This window comes from Patagioenas fasciata, chromosome 10, assembly GCF_037038585.1.
Source record: "Patagioenas fasciata isolate bPatFas1 chromosome 10, bPatFas1.hap1, whole genome shotgun sequence".
Classification (NCBI taxonomy): domain Eukaryota; kingdom Metazoa; phylum Chordata; class Aves; order Columbiformes; family Columbidae; genus Patagioenas; species Patagioenas fasciata.
Window position 1 is genome coordinate 2595708 of NC_092529.1, and position 15973 is coordinate 2611680.

A 15973-nucleotide genomic window follows, 5' to 3' on the forward strand; every position below is an offset into this window, starting at 1 on the left:
TCACTGAGCTCATTCTCCCGCTTCTGCACCATCAACTGGGCACGAATTTACCGCAAACACATCAGTGGGAGTGAATTGTATGCGATGCTTTAGAAATGCACCACAAACTGAGGGCAAAAATGGTCAAACGCTGTCAGCACTTGGAACTGCTAAGTAAAAACGCTCTGCAGAGAGGTTTGCTCAATACTGACCTTGCAACAACTTTAAAGGAAATTGTTATGTTAAAAAACCGTGATGCTTAAACATTTATATACCTGTTATAACAACAGAAGTACAAAACCAATGTGTGCTCAGATATCGTTACTACAGCAGTTCTAGGCCTCTACAAATAATACATTCCAGGTTAAGCCCAGGCCTCTGGTCCAGCCGTGTGCTCCTGACAGCTCTATTTTTAACACCCAACAGGCAAACCTCTCTGCTTTTCCACTGTTCTAAAGCCAGATGTCTCCCTGAAGCGGCCCAGCCATGCCACGCTCTGCCAGACGGCAACCGAGACTCACAGCTCAACTTAGAACTGGATGGAGACCAAATAGTTCACTTAGCGGGGTTTTAAGCACAGATCCCACACCGAGGTATAAAGTGATTTAGATTCGTCCCCAAACAAAATGCTTCTCTTGCCAGAGCTCCTCAACTACAACTTTTAATAGGCGAGACGACATAACATCACCCCTTCCTTTTCCCTTCTGCGTTCACTAACGATTCAAACCCAGCTCAGTTCATCTAAAGAAGAAACGGGAATGATGTGCATGAGAAAACGCATCTCGTGTGCCGTCACGATCAAGCTGGGCGGCTTTCTGCCCTCATGCCAAACTCTGTTTGTGCCACCCCACCTTGCCCTTCGCCACAATAAGGGACATCGGCCTGACATTCCAAATCTTTCCCATAGGTGTAACACTGTACAATAATCTTTGTCAGGAAGCACCTAAGGATGAGGCTTAAGAAAACAGGGGTTTTGATGCACTGAGCAACACTCGATGGAACTCAATTATTGCCTCGCTCTTGAAATAAAAGGAGTTCCAAAAGAATCAGACAAAACCAAGTACATGGGTAACACAAGCAAACAAGCTTCGAAATAGATAAATACAAACTGATGCACCTCGGCAAAAGATACGTGATGCTGAGCTTCGAATTGCTGGGTCCAACTCAGGAAAGCGAATTTGGAGCATTCACTCAATTCTCTACAGTCATCGACTCAGTGTGTGCTGACAACCAAAATCAACCACCAGAAAGGATATTGTTGCCAAGACAGAAATAAATTCTATGGTAGCATATAAAGCTGGGTACTTGTAATGTTCTGCAGCAGTAAGAAAGGACGGGAAGTTACGGAACACGCGTAGACAATGAAAACATCCGAGATACCCGGGTTTTGGGGGGAGGAATTTGGGTTATTTCCAATTCCTGCCCAGTACGTAATTTTTTTTGCTCCAAATGATTATCTCCAGATATTCTGTTCCCATTTCCAGTGTCTTCATAGACACTATGATCCCCGTTCTGCTGAAAAGAAAAATCCCATGCACGTCAATGCAGCTGGGAACCAACAGAGATAATCTTTGAGCAACCTGATGTTGTCCAGAAGAGCTTCTGAAACACGTTGATCTTTCCAGGTAATAAACCAGTATTCTCATAGAAGGTGCAGAGCTCAGCTTAGTTCTGGTTAAAGTAAAGCTTAAGAAAGAAAAGTAGACAACAGATCGCTTGCTTTAGCTAAAAGGAAGAAATTTAGGCAAAACCAGTGCGCGGGGTCCGAGTTTCAGCTTGTCCTTATGGAATGTTGTTTTGGGAATGTATTCACCATGCGGGCATGGATTACTCTGTCAGTCGCAAGTTATTGGCACTAAAAGATCAGTTTTCAGACAAGCAGCACAAAAGAACTGGTTCCTGCACATCTGAATGGGGGCCATATACAGCCTAATAAAAGCAATTTTGCGGTCCAAGGAGGATGGAGTCTCTCTGATGGACATGAATGAGGCCACTGAGAAATCTAAGAGTGAGCAACCAAAACACAAAGAGGCTGCGTGACTTCCAATCAAAGAAAAGGAGAGGAAAGCGATCTAAATAGAACATTCCAGAGCAAAGGAACAGTCTAGATTTCTTAAAAGATCATAAGTAATCAGACCAGTTTAGCCAAAATGCCGACACACTGGTGCTCTTGATCCAGACCTCAAATTACCTTTTGGTTAAGAAACGTGAACTAGAACAGGCAAGACTGGCGAGGGCGTGATAGTGAAAAAGACGGTGGTGTTTTCAAGAATAAGCCTTGGGTAGGGCTCAGATTTACCCAAGGTCTTGCAAGGTATTTCTGGTTCTGTCTGACGATCCTGAGCATGAGCTCCAAAGAGAAAAGAATGAGACGGGATTCCCTCTCCTGTCGTTTATTAGGAAAGGAATAACAAACATGTATGAGAAACAAAGAACCCTTAGAGCGTTCAGCCTTGACAAGCGACAGCCAGGGCGAGGGGGAAGACCAAGACTTCAGTCTCACAGACCGATTATACCACCCTGGAAAAGCACTCGTACCAGGCACGCAAATAAAAATACGCAACTTTAATACTTACTGAGAAACGCAAAATCCATTCTATCCTAAAGTCCACTTACAACTGGAACTAAAACCAGTGCTGCGTGTGCAGCCGCAGATGCGGGAAAGGCTTTGTATTCCTCTTATGTAGTGTATACGGTGGAGATCCAATCATACCAAATTATGCTTTTAAGCTGTTTTTGTACAGAACAGTAGGAGAATTTGTAGGGAATCCCAGAAGGCTGCTCCCTTTTCTCCCCTATCTTGGTTAAACACAACCTCCCCAAACCCTTTAATTCCTTCTGGATGCCCATCATCCGGTATCACCGGCCTCACCACAGACTCCAGTCATCCAGTTCTGCTCCAGACCCAGCAGGTCAGGCTCCCCATGCTTGGCTTTATCTTAAAATTATTCTATTTATATACTCAGCAAGTTCATTTAGAACTCACGTGTTTGTAAATAAAGAGCTTTTCACCTCACTGTGGATAATCAAATAAAAGGAAATACTAATTCGTGCTCCTTTGGTCCTTTCAGCCCTCATTTCACAAGATCCCAGAGCATTTCCAGATGTAAATGCAGCTCCTTGTCGCTTTTCCTCTGGTTGCTGGGACGAGCAGGTAAAGCTCCAGTACACACCAAGAGCTCCATCAGCGCAGATGGCTCATTTTTCCACCCTCAGGTACTTGCCATGAATTAACACACTTGGTAGGATGTGAGAAAAAGAGCTACTGCCAGCTGAGCCAGAAACGGACCCAGAAAGGATGCTGGTACTTCAGGGTTTGGCCAGGAGATCAGAGTTAACGACTGCCCGAGTCATTAAACACAGAACAGAAAGTGCTCTTGGAGAGATGGGCTGCGAGCTCGATGCAAAATCCTCATTATCAACGGCAGCACATAGCACATTTTTAGGTGGGGAGCTTTAGTTTCGAGGCCAAGTAAAGGATGCCACCTACTGAATGGTGCGGCTGCAGGCACCAGCCCTCGGGCTCAGGACCTGGGGCAGGATCACAGGCCAGCCCGCAGGCCTAAACCAAAACCCCACGGAAGAGCAGAAAACAGGCTGGGAAAAACCAAGCTTTCCTCAGCGCTCCTCTCCTCACAAACCCACAGCTGTATTACTCACCGAACATCTGCACAGCCGTAATAATTCCTGGTTTTGCAACACTGACAACCTTAGCGGTATTGAAAAAAACCCCCTTACATCTTTATTCCGTTTTGGATTCATTATAAAATGGCCTGACAATATACGCTGGTACAGTACAATTTGCAACATTTAACCCCTGCTCCCGGATGCTGTTCTTAACTTCACGGCTTAACGACACAGAGTCAGTAGATCACAATATGACCCTGTTAATATTTTTTTAATGCCATTTTTACAAATTACAGCATAATGCACTGATTACGAGGATGAAAGGAAAGTCTCTACGTCTGTCTGGAAACCAAATAAAAGAATGTTTGAACATCTGTTCATCCTACAAATGTCTTTAAAAGCTTTGATTTTCCCGTAATCATTTTGTTCCACCATTTCACCCTTTTTCAAATGTGTATCCAACAGCCTCAGGACAGCAGCCAGAGATCTGCAGTAATAGAACATTATTATCAAAGTTCTCAGGCACGCTTAAGTTCTCCTTTTGAAATGAAAAATGGGGAAAAAGCACAAAATCAAACCCCAGCCTTTAAGAGGTACCTCTGTCCTATATAAACCTCTGCCCTACACAAACCTCTGCCCAGGGAGCAAAGTGAACAGACGGGGCTTTGTGATGGGGCTTTACCAAGAGGATTATTACCAAGCAGAAGGACAGGAGATGGTGGGAGGTGAAGGGATGGACACATTCCCACTCCTCCTGTGTCACCAGTAACTGATCCCTGTACTCAGGAGTTACTCACAGCAGCAGGAGCAGGTGTAAGGAGCAGGGATGGGTCAGTCCCACCATGCTGGGCTCCCAAAACCCGCCATGGGGGCCCTGTTGGCACCCAAACTGACATCGTCTTCTCCAGAGGCAAAACCAGAGCGAGAAGAAGCAACAGGCAAAGATGGGAAATTGGAGCACAGAGGAGAAGGCCTTGGAGCAAGGGGATGGAAGAAAGGCGCTGAGTTCGTACGTTAGTCTGGAAATTATACTTTTAAAAAAGCTTTCCTCCCATTTTCTGTATATTACAGGAGACTGGATGAGAAAGGGATGGGGGTCCAGCTCTGCAAGCTGTGGCTGCTCCCCTGGAGCACTCCAGGCAATAAACCATGGACCCTGGGCAGGACGAGACCTTTCAGGTGCAGAACTAAGTTCTGTAAGAACCGACTCGCTGATCCTGCTGCGAGCGATCCACAGCGTAGAGGGGAAAATATTAACCAGACAGCGCTTCGTAAAACCACATCCCACCATTTACACTGACAGCCTCCCCTCCAGAACTATTCAAAAATGCCTTAGAAATGAGAAAAAGCTCTAAGTGCAAAGCCGACAGCTCCGGAGCAGCCAGCGATATCCCAGAGCAGGACACCTCCACCAACAACCGCCCTTTTCTTTCCACAGCTCCAAGCAGAGTTGGCAGAATTTAGTCACCCATTTAAAATTTGGCGAGGACATGAGAACTATACAGATAAAAATGTAAGTTCTTTAATATTTCTATTTTAAAAAGGTTTTTTTATACCAATATAATTCTTAGACTAACCTGGGATGGCAGTAACGGCATTCCTTCTATGGCAGCTGTTCCTCTAGCTTCCATCACTGCAGTACCTTAAGCAGAGGTAACAGTGCAGGGTACAAAGCAGGATTTGATAGAGGCTTAAAAGAAAGATAACATAATAAACACTCTTTCCAAAGGCTGCCTTTGGGGGTGTCTGGGAAGAGGACAGAAATGGGGAAGGAGAGGTGACAGGGGGATGAAAAGCATTATTTTTCATTATAGAAGGACACATTTTCCAGCACAAGGCACATTAAGCCATGGCTGAAGTTGCCTCCCTAATTCCCCCCGGGATTGCACTGAAAGCAAACCCCATAATCTTAAGGGATGTGCTAAAGCTTCACTGGGACTCACTCAGCAGAAACTGTTTGGGATTATTCCACAAAGCGCTAATTCTGTTCCCATTTAAAGGGGCACCACCACCCTGGTTCAGACACCAGACCTGCCCTGTCTCTCCACTCTCCAGTTGCAAATATCCTCTCGACAGCTGATACTTTTGCCATTTGCATCCACTTTGGTTACCTGGAAATTAAAAGGAAAAGACTGAAGAACACACGATCATGTGAACGTGATGGACTCGTGCCCATCAATGATATTTGATTAATAACACTGGGTGTTAATAACGTAACAATAACATGATTATCAAGAATGAGTGTAGCAATTTATTTACTCCCATGTGCAACTAATGCACTTACATTATCCATGTGGTCCCCTTTCACGGCTGGCTTCAGTGAATTTAACACCAACAAGCAGCAGATTTGTTGTTCAAAAGGCAGGAACTAACACCTTCCACGCTGCCAAGCCCGAGTCCGATTTCTGTGCCAGACTGGAGCTCTCATACCTGTGGAATTATTGTTAAGTTTTCACATTAAGGTGTCCGATGCTTTGTAAGTAACACAGAAAGGATATTACCAGTGCTCACCTCTTTATAAGCCTGGGACACGAAATTGAGAGGAAGAACTAAAGCAGCCATGAAATCCCTATTAAGCAACAAATGGTTTCTAAAGCATCGTGGAGATGTTCATTTTACAAGGCTTATGCTGCAATCTTCTATCATTATTTTAATGAAATAAAGCCCTTCGCTATTTCCAGGGGCAACTTATTCTTTCACACACCAAAAACCTTTTGACTACAAAAAAATAAACCAGTTCTGGAGTCAGATTTGCTGCAGAACAGGCAGGAAATACAGACAAGCTATAAAAATGTCCCTGAAGATAGGTTCTGAACCTTCAGAACAGTAAACAGGACAATTAAGACTCTCAGTTATTCACATCATTATGTTTAATATGCAAAACATTTCTAGATAGAAATCATACTTATAAAAAAGCTCCATCCCCATCTCTCAGACAGCATCTCATGTATTTGCGCAACTGAAGGAGCGTGAAACATCCATTTCAGGTTTCGCTTTACATCGTGTGCTTTCTGGACTCCAATTTGCTGGGGGAACTAAACCAAGATTAATCAGCTTCACTTCGTGGGGTACATGAAATTCACATTTTGACCAGATTTAGATTAACAAACGTGGAAATCAAGAGAAAGGTCCCAACAACTCTTCAGCAAACCAGCCCTGTTAGAACACAGCCGGCGGGTGACGCTCTCCGAGAGGCCAGGAAGATGTAACACGGCAAAGATGACAAAACAAGCAGAATCTAACAGAGCAAAACCAGATTGCAGAGATTTTAAAAGGCAGCACATTGTCAGCAGGAGCTTCCAGGCTCTGTTGGTGATGATGGAACAGGTTTAACGCCTCCAGACAAAAACCAGGTTCCACCTGAGTTTATTTCAGAGTTTGGGCTTTCAGGTGCAATCGCTATCTCAGGATTGAATCATCTTCTTCTGTGTGTCAAAGACGTATCTTTTAAAGAGAAGAGAGATGGTAATAGGTTGGGCTGAATCGTTCTTGCTGTTTTCCTCCTCTTTGGTTGTATCTCCCTTCCCCGCCTTCGATTTCTTCTTGGAAGCAACAGTAAGAAGCGTCTTGGTCTCTGGCTTCAGCCCATCTGTAAAATACAAGACGATGAGTGACAAACAAGCTCAACATCACGGCAAAACTGGAAAAGAGCCTCAGCAGATCATCCCTATGATTTACACACACCTCCCAAAGTGTCTTCTCATCACTAAGAATATTTATAAAAATATAACTTATGAACAAAAAACTGGTAAAACACTAGAATTCTATTCTGTCCTAAGAATCAGAAGGTTCTTGCATATCTTCAGCCTGCTTTCTAGACTTGCTAGAATTAGACTGCCAACACTGGAACAAACTACACCATTTTGGGTTTGTTTGTTGGGTTTTGTTGTTGTTTTTGCTAACACACATTATTTGTTAAGGGTTTCAACTCTCACCTTTTAGCAGAGCCAGAATTGGGCTGCGCAGGATTCTGGGGATCTAATTTTAGTCTTTCTCCAGGCATTTGTGCCAAACAACAATATTTGTCCTTTTCTTCTTAAATAGCTACAATTTATTACACTTTTATATTTTCTTTTAACTTGACACATTGGTGATGTTTTAGATAAGAAATGCAAGATAGCAAAGTCTAAAGAAATGCAGTAAAACAAGAGATGCGGCTTCTTGGAAGCTCATTGAGCGCCACCCCAACCCCTGCAAGGCGAATCTCCGGCGTTTGGCCAAACTCAGTTCAGGTATTTTTAACCTGTGGTGTCACATAACCTTATCTCAAACACTTAATCAACTTCCCTCCCCCTCGTATCGAAATTCAGCTGCGGATTCTCGTATCACGGCCCGACAAAAAGATCGAGACGCTTATGATTTCCTGGAGACAGGAGGTCTGCGGCTCCGGCACAGCCGTGCCCATCGGGGGACGCGGCCCCAGAGACACCTTCTCATCTTCCTCCCGTGGGTCGCAAATTGTTCCCGGTGGCGGCCTCGCCACCGTACGGCAACGGCGGAGAAAAGCCAGGGAAATGCCCATTTGCCGTTTCATAACCGGGGTTATTAAGCAGCCCGAAGGCCCCGCGGTGCGGTCATGGGGAGAGTTTTGGAGATAGAGGGGTCTGCTTAAAAAAGCCCTAATAAATGAGTAAAAATAATTAAAAACTCCAAACACACACAACAAAAAACCCACAGAGATGCACAACAAAACAAATAAAAAACCCCCTACACCACCCACCCAACCTACACCGCCCAAAGCCCAACCTATAGTGCCCTGCACCGCCCAAAGCCAAAGCCCAACCTACACCGCCCTACACCACCCAAAGCCCAACCTACACCGCCCTACACCACCCAAAGCCCAACCTACACCGCCCTACACCACCCAAAGCCCAACCTACACCACCCTACACCACCCAAAGCCCAACCTACACCGCCCTACACCACCCAAAGCCCAACCTACACCGCCCTACACCACCCAAAGCCCAACCTACACCGCCCTACACCACCCAAAGCCCAACCTACACCGCCCAAAGCCAAAGCCCAACCTACACCGCCCTACACCGCCCAAAGCCCAACCTACACCACCCAAAGCCCAAGCCAAACCTACACCGCTCAAGCCCAACCTATGCCCCCCAAGCCCAACCAAACAACTAAAACAACCAACCAAAACAAACAAAAAAACCAAAACCGAGCAAAAATAACAAAAACAAACTAAAAACCTAACAACAAACCGCCCCCCCCCCCCAAAAAAAAAAAGCAAGAGCACAAGAGAGGTGAAAAGGCAAGAGCACAAGAGAGGTGAAAAGCAACCCGACGCATGTAACTCCATAAACTCCAGTTCACACTGAGGCTCAAGCAGGATCAACTTTGCAGTTGGATTTCCCACCCAAGGCAGCAGCCGTTCTCTCTTTTCAGATGGCAGAACACACCAAAATAAGTAATGATTATTTCACTGGGAAAATAATCGAGACTGCTGCTTCTTGGTGGTTGAGAAGTCTGACAACGCCGATCTTTGAACGTGTAAGGTTCAATTAATCAAACTAGACAATACGGTGTGGCTTGACCACGTATTTATTACGTGATTGTATTACGTTGTGTAGTCGTGTTCAATGCAGCCATTTTGATTTTTTTAATTGGATGCCTTCATATAAATCCCATTAATATCATTAGCCTTACAATCACTCCATCTTCGTTATGAAAAATTATCTATCATTACATGTAAAGCAGCTTATTTCCTATTTGGAAAGCTCAAGAACATCTTGGGTGTTGCCAGAAGATAAATAGCAACAGCTAAAACAGAAGGAAACAAAATCAAGACAGCAAGAAGAGCGATTTCATGCAGTCCTGCTTTCTACCTTTGCAGGATTTATTTTATATTGTATACTTTCTGCTGTTTTGAGCTACCTAAGTGTCCCCAGATAGAGTTTCCACTGCTTTCCTGGGAATACCATTTATTTTTTTGCACAAAGAAACACTTGGTTTTCCTTTCTACTTGGTTTCCCTTTCTGGGGCTTATCACGATCGCTAATGTTGCTGTTACTGGCGCGTTACTGTTTAGGAAAGATGTTTAACTAAATCCTCTCAGAAAGACACGCTTTAAATTAATTAAAGCAAACAAATCCTAAAACACTTCTATTTATGTTCGTAGGCTTCGTGAGACTCTAATTTCCAAAAAAAATGCTAATTGGCGGAAAGGAGGGAGGAAGGGAGGAGACGCGGCATTAAATTCGCAGCCAAAATGTCCATTTTCACTCTCGCAGCCCCAAAGATGAAATAAACCAATATTCAGAAACTTTCGGGGAGCTCTCGGAATGCCCAATGCATCCCAGACCCAGAACATCACCTATAGTGCTTAAACAATCTCATTTGGAACACATTTTAAGGGAAAAAAGGATACGCTGCACTGGGGAAAATGGATTTAAAACCGCAATCTCAGCCTGTCAACTCGCACGTATGGAGAGGTAAAGTTGTACCTCACCTGCAGCCCTGAACACCTATTTGGATTTAATACGGTGTATCATGGGTAAGAAGTTTACAGAGTGGTTGTTCCCAGAAGGACGATGTGGAACAGGTCACTCGGGTAGCGTTAAATTCATAAGGTATTGAAATGAGCCGATCGGAGCCCACGGCACAGGGTTGGGGGGCTGGAACAGCCCCCGTTCTGGCTTTGGGCACCGGTGCCGGGAGGTCTCGGGTCATCAGGAGCAGCACAATCGGGGTTCATCAACCTCCGCGGGTTCTCGCGTTACACACGACGCATACTTTACATTTCACAACGCCGAGGAAACCAAGGGCAATATATCTGTCACCAAAGAAGACATCAGACCTTTAATAGCTGAAAAGACGGGTATTTTTAGATGGAGGTCTAGTTTAACTTACTTACATTAAGGGTCTAATCTCTCCTGAACAATGGCTATAGTAGCTTGAATACATAGCGAGAAATCTGTTCCGTTAATTAAGTGCTGCCTGTACGACTCGGATTTGTAGCAAATGTTAATAGAATTTTTTTCTCCTTCGTCTGTTGGACAATTACTTTATTTTGCCAAGTTGCTAATGGATTACAGTGAAAAGGACGGTGTGTTCAAAAAAAGACGTTAAATTCAAAGTTCTAAGAAATGCCTTCCATACAGCAGTGGGAAATACCTATATATTAATGTTATTAATGGCCAGTCCTCAGAGGCACGTAAGATATTTGAAAGCTTAGCAAATTCATTCCCATCCATCATAACCGTGTCTGTAAGAAGTGCCCAGATCTTATGTAAAAGGTACTTACAGCATCAACTAACCCAGGTTAGATATGAAAATCTAGTTGTAAAATAGCTTAATCCACTTCATTCTTTTAGTTTCCACTACTGTTAATAACTAACATATAAGAATACACACTATTAGCATAACATCCTTTGTCTCGCCAAGGATTTAATTCAAACTGGGCCGTTTATAAGTGCAAAAAAATATAGGGTGAATTTTCAAATTCAAATGAAAAGCGATACCTCATCAGGAAAGGTATCTTCCAAGTCTAAGTACAGGTTCACACGCACAAAATAAAGGATAAACACAATATTTTAGCCCATTTTCACAAAAAAACCACCAGCTGCTTACTGACTTGCAATAGTTCAATGCATCGCAGCCTGGAGTTTCACAATTACACAAAGCATAAGCGTCCATTACCAGCACATTTTACTTTTGCTTTGTTACCTGTTACATAACTGCCCTACTTCACATACTTCTTCACTTCATTTTCTTTTTGTTTTTTAATTGCTCATTAGTCTCTGCTCCTTGGAAAGGTCTCCAAGGGTGGTCTCTGCTCTTGCTCCTCAATTCCAGCTCCTTTTCCTCGACTCCCAATTCCACCTGTTATTCTGCCTTTCACAACTTTTCAATCTCTAATCCAACTTCATTATTCAGATTTCCCCATCTCCACATTTTTAGTTCCTATTTCCACGGATCTCTTCAATATTTAGGAGTCATCTCGTCTCTTCCAAAGCTATCGACACATTGAGTTTGAATGGAAGAGTTTCAAGACTGAATGCCAGATGCAGTTTAGATGCGAATCAAGATACTACGGCATCTCCTTGTAGCCCAGCCAGGGATGGGAGTCATTTTAAAGCAACTGATAAACACATCATTGAAAACAGGTGTAATAATATAGGTGCAGGGCAGGTTTCCAGCACAGTCAAGAGAATAATTCATTTTGCTGAACTTCAACAACTCCCTTCTCACACGCACACGTGTAAAAAGAAGTCGACTGGTAACTATCCCAACTAGCGCTGGTGAACGTGGAGGTGTTTGCACAAATGATTACACAGTTTGCTTACGGCATTAAAAAGTGTTATGGAGGGAATCAAGCTAAAAGATTTGAGGTCTACTGATTCATAAGAATTTTGCTGTTGGGTAGAAATTAGAAGTTCATCCTACCAATAGCAGCAACTGTATTACACCGGCACCTGCCGTGGTTCGCCGGGAAAGCGCTGGCTCAGGGTTCTTATCACAGTCTTAGGACAAAACACATTAAGGCTACACCAGCAGCTCTTGCTGGAACAGAAAATATTCCTTTTTGCACTCAATATCAAGAAATTCCTAGACTGTTCTTCACCTGCTATTATCTCCAAGCCTCCCGTTCCATTCGGGAATTTCTGAGCAGAGATTCAGTGTGATCCTGAACTTGGCTTTTCCCTCCTCTAAACAAAATATCCTGTTTGCTTGCTCTGAATGCTGCAAGTGGAGGACTCGGCCACCTGAAATTCCTTGTTTCCTGTCAACATTTAAATGTTAAAAATTGACTGAACCTCAGAAAACAACTTATCATAGCACAGCTGATATACTGGAAATAATCTTTATCTGAAGCAAATGTGACCTTTTAATACAACAAGCAGACTCTTTGAGTGAAAGAAAAAGAGCAAAACTTCCCAGAGGCGAAGGGCTGGGGACAATCCTCGCTCACCATGGATTATTCCCAACCGCTGGTTTTCACAATTTCAGGATTTCCTTAAATTTAACCCCGGGAGCCTGAGCCCCCGTCACCCAGTTAAGGAGCGGGTGTTCGCATCAACTCTCCTGCTGACACAGACAACAGGAGCTGCTTGACCTGAAAATCACAGTCTGATGCAGATATTATATCAGCTATAAACTAACGGTTTTGTTTTGTTTTCAACAGCTATATATATTCATCCAAGGCTTTAAAAGCCCCATATTTATCTGTGTTCAAAGAGCGGTACAGGGTTCAAATACAGCACTCTTACCCACTTCAGATTCTGACCAACTTTAAAACAATAACCATAAATCTATCATTGCTTTGGGCAAAATTAATGGAAATGCCAGTGGTACAAGTGCTGGCTCTCCAATTACCACAACATATGAGCAAGTGCATGCTGCTTCTCCTCCCAGTCCCAAAACATGTCAGCAGTTTTACAACACAATATTAGCATTAATCTGTGCCCTGCAAACATGAAAAGCTCATGGGATTATCCCTAAAGTGACGTTCTGGAGTTTTGATTCAAACAACAAGCAGAAGCATCCCAAAAAATCAGAGATTCAAATTGCCCAGCCCTTCCTGTTATCTTCTACAGACAGAAAGGACAAGAATAACAGAAAATGTACCATCCTGATGCTTGAATTCTTTACATTAAGTTACCAGGGTAGCAACTCCACTTTGCTCCTCTTTGGCTAAAGATACCTCAAAATCCTACCTTTTGATTTTGGTCAGGCTAAGGTGGTCGTTGTTCTCCGTCAATATCCCAGTGAAAAACAAACCCTGAGCTGCTGAGGAAAAAGAACCTCATTGTAAGCCTTCCAAGAACAACAGCACCATATGACTCTGCCCATCAACGCCGTAAGAGGAACATCCGCCATGTCCCACATTCAGGTGACGGCTCATCCAGAGACCGCTGGTCCTGCCCAGTTTGGTGTCTCATTGCCTGTAATGAGTACACGGAGCTTCAGCGAGAACAGGGATGAGACCCCAGTCCTGAGCTGATCAGGCCCTGGATCAGGTAGGAATTCTCTGGTCGATATGTCAACACCTATCAGTCTTTCTGTGGGAGCCAATCTACTCTGCTCCCATCACCATGACCACAAGCATAATGTGATTACCCAGACAATTTCAGTGTAATAGTTGATGAGAGATCCACTCAAGAAACAAGGGCTACTCCTTTCCTTGTGACCCTCAGGAGCTCAGGATTCGAACTTCTATTACTTTCACAGATCAGGTGATGATTTTTACTTATATAAATCCCCTTCACAATTCTCCAGTAATTCTATTCTGAATTCACACCACCTTTTCCCACATCTCTTGTCAGCTCTCTCAAATATTTCCAACTCCAGAGTACACGTGGTTTGCTCTTCCAGCTGGTACAAGATCTCCTCTTATCACCTCGCTTGGCTTGTGAGCATTAAGAGGGTTGAAGTTGGCCAAGGAGGGTGATCGACCTCCATGGGGACTGGAAAGCAGACTCTGTCCTTCCAAATAAGAATCACGCTATTGCCTTGGTGTGGCATTGGGATCTACACAGAATAGCCACAACTCACTGCTTGATGACAGAGAGCAGAAAAAACCTTCTTAAAGCCACTTTTGAGCAGAACTGGACTGTCCCACATCCTGACCAAACACCAGCAGAGGCATTGCCACAGCCCCAGCTTGGGAGATTCTGTTTGGACATCCTTAATGACTAAAACGTTTTCCCATAAACCGGGGCACGGCCGCCCCAGACCACAGCAGGGAAGGTGGCAGTTCAGCAATGAACTGAATTGAGTCTTGTGTATCCATTTGTTAAGTCTATAAAGGCTTTTAGACTGAAAGCCATCACTACAAGAGGTGGCACTGCTGGAAATAACGTGGATTTCATTACGGGCTCCTATTTAGCAGGGAAAGGGCTGCTTTCCTTGATGAGGAAGACAGAAGCTGTTTCAATTCAAGAGGCTGACCTGGGTGAAGTTCAGGCCAAGGCTGGACTTGGAAAACTCTCACATCAAGCCGGACACGACCCTTTCAAGCTCGGTGCCAATTCCACACAATGGCTTGAACCGCGCTCTCCAGCAGCCCTTAAAGGCACATTTTGTATCTTGGCTTTTGCTGCAAGCAATCAAGCAAGAATGCAAGAAAACAAAACTGTTTCCCAAGCACTGTTTGCTGGTGCCATAATTAATATAATCAAACAATTCCACAAATTGCTTCCAATTGCTGGCGTCACTTTCATGTGCAGAGCCAGACTTTCAAAGAAGGGCCCTTCTTGTCCTCCATCCTCACACTGGTAACCCTCGCTTCACACAATAGTAAACAAGACCTCGCTAAATACTATAGGGTAATTTGTACTGTAATGGGTCCCCAAGGCACCATGGACACAATTTGAAATGCCATCTAATTTTTCTTTTTAATTAAAAAAGCAGTTACTATATTTAAACAACAACACAAAAAAGTTCAGAGGGGACAGACCGGAGTTTCCCACAGCTCCCTGGGACTTTTCTCAAGGTCAGGAAGAGTTTTATAGGCTCAATTGGTACACATTTTTTTCTTTAATTAGTCTGCCATACCCTCTGCATGAAGTCAGCGTCTTGATTTTTAGCCTGATATTTTTCATATTGCTACACGGAGCACAGACTGCAGGACCACGCCGTATCTATCGGTGCTACCAAGCGGTTATCGATGACAGATTTTCCTATATGTGCCTTGCTGGCCCCTGAACCCATCACCTGCATCAGCAACACCCAACACATGGCATTGAGAGCGTGTCATTCATTTTGTTTAATACTCCTTAACTTCCAGCAAGATGATCAGGATATATTATCCAACATAACTACCACGTTTTAACCTTTTTTATAGCAATGATATCATGTAATAATTGAACGCCAGACACAAACGGGTCGCTGTCATCTGAAGCCATGGAGCGGGATGGATTTCCACACTTGACAAATCCCCATAGCGTATCACACAATTGCACCATCACACCTCATTATTTAAGTAGCCAACAAACCCACACACACTTCAGAAGGGTATTTATGGTTCCCACAGTGGGTTTTCCAAAGCGCACCCCAACCCAACACACCCATCACCCCAAATAACATCTTCATTTCTTGACTGGCTGGCCACGCTGCAGCAAAAATAGGTTGAAATACCAACCTTGACTTTGTTTTGTAGGCCAACATACATCTCAAGCTGCCGTTATGTTTTGTGCCAGCACCATTCGTTGGCTGAGCCCTCCCCCAAGACAAACCCTCCTCAAGGTGATGACTTTACACCTTGCTCTTTTGGAACGCAACTCGGACTTGTACAATCTACACAACTGTTTGTTTCTGTACGCCAGAGACCAGCTTGAACCCGGTTCCATGGGTTACTCCAGCGCCCCGTGATTACCAGGTCTGAGTTACACAAATTAAGTGCACGTACAATCCG

The 15973-nt window shown here is 44.0% G+C and overlaps 1 protein-coding gene across 1 annotated transcript in view; it reads right to left on the bottom strand.

Moving 5' to 3' along the window:
• Nucleotides 1-6458: 6458 nt before the first annotated feature.
• The window catches only part of EEFSEC (eukaryotic elongation factor, selenocysteine-tRNA specific), a 100385-nt gene continuing 90870 nt past the window's right edge, over nt 6459-15973 (bottom strand). Inside the window, exon 7 of the mRNA XM_065845988.2 lies at nt 6459-7195. Within this exon, the coding sequence (XP_065702060.1) occupies nt 7011-7195 (185 nt within the window). The 3' untranslated portion in view covers nt 6459-7010. The remainder of the gene's footprint in view (nt 7196-15973) is intronic.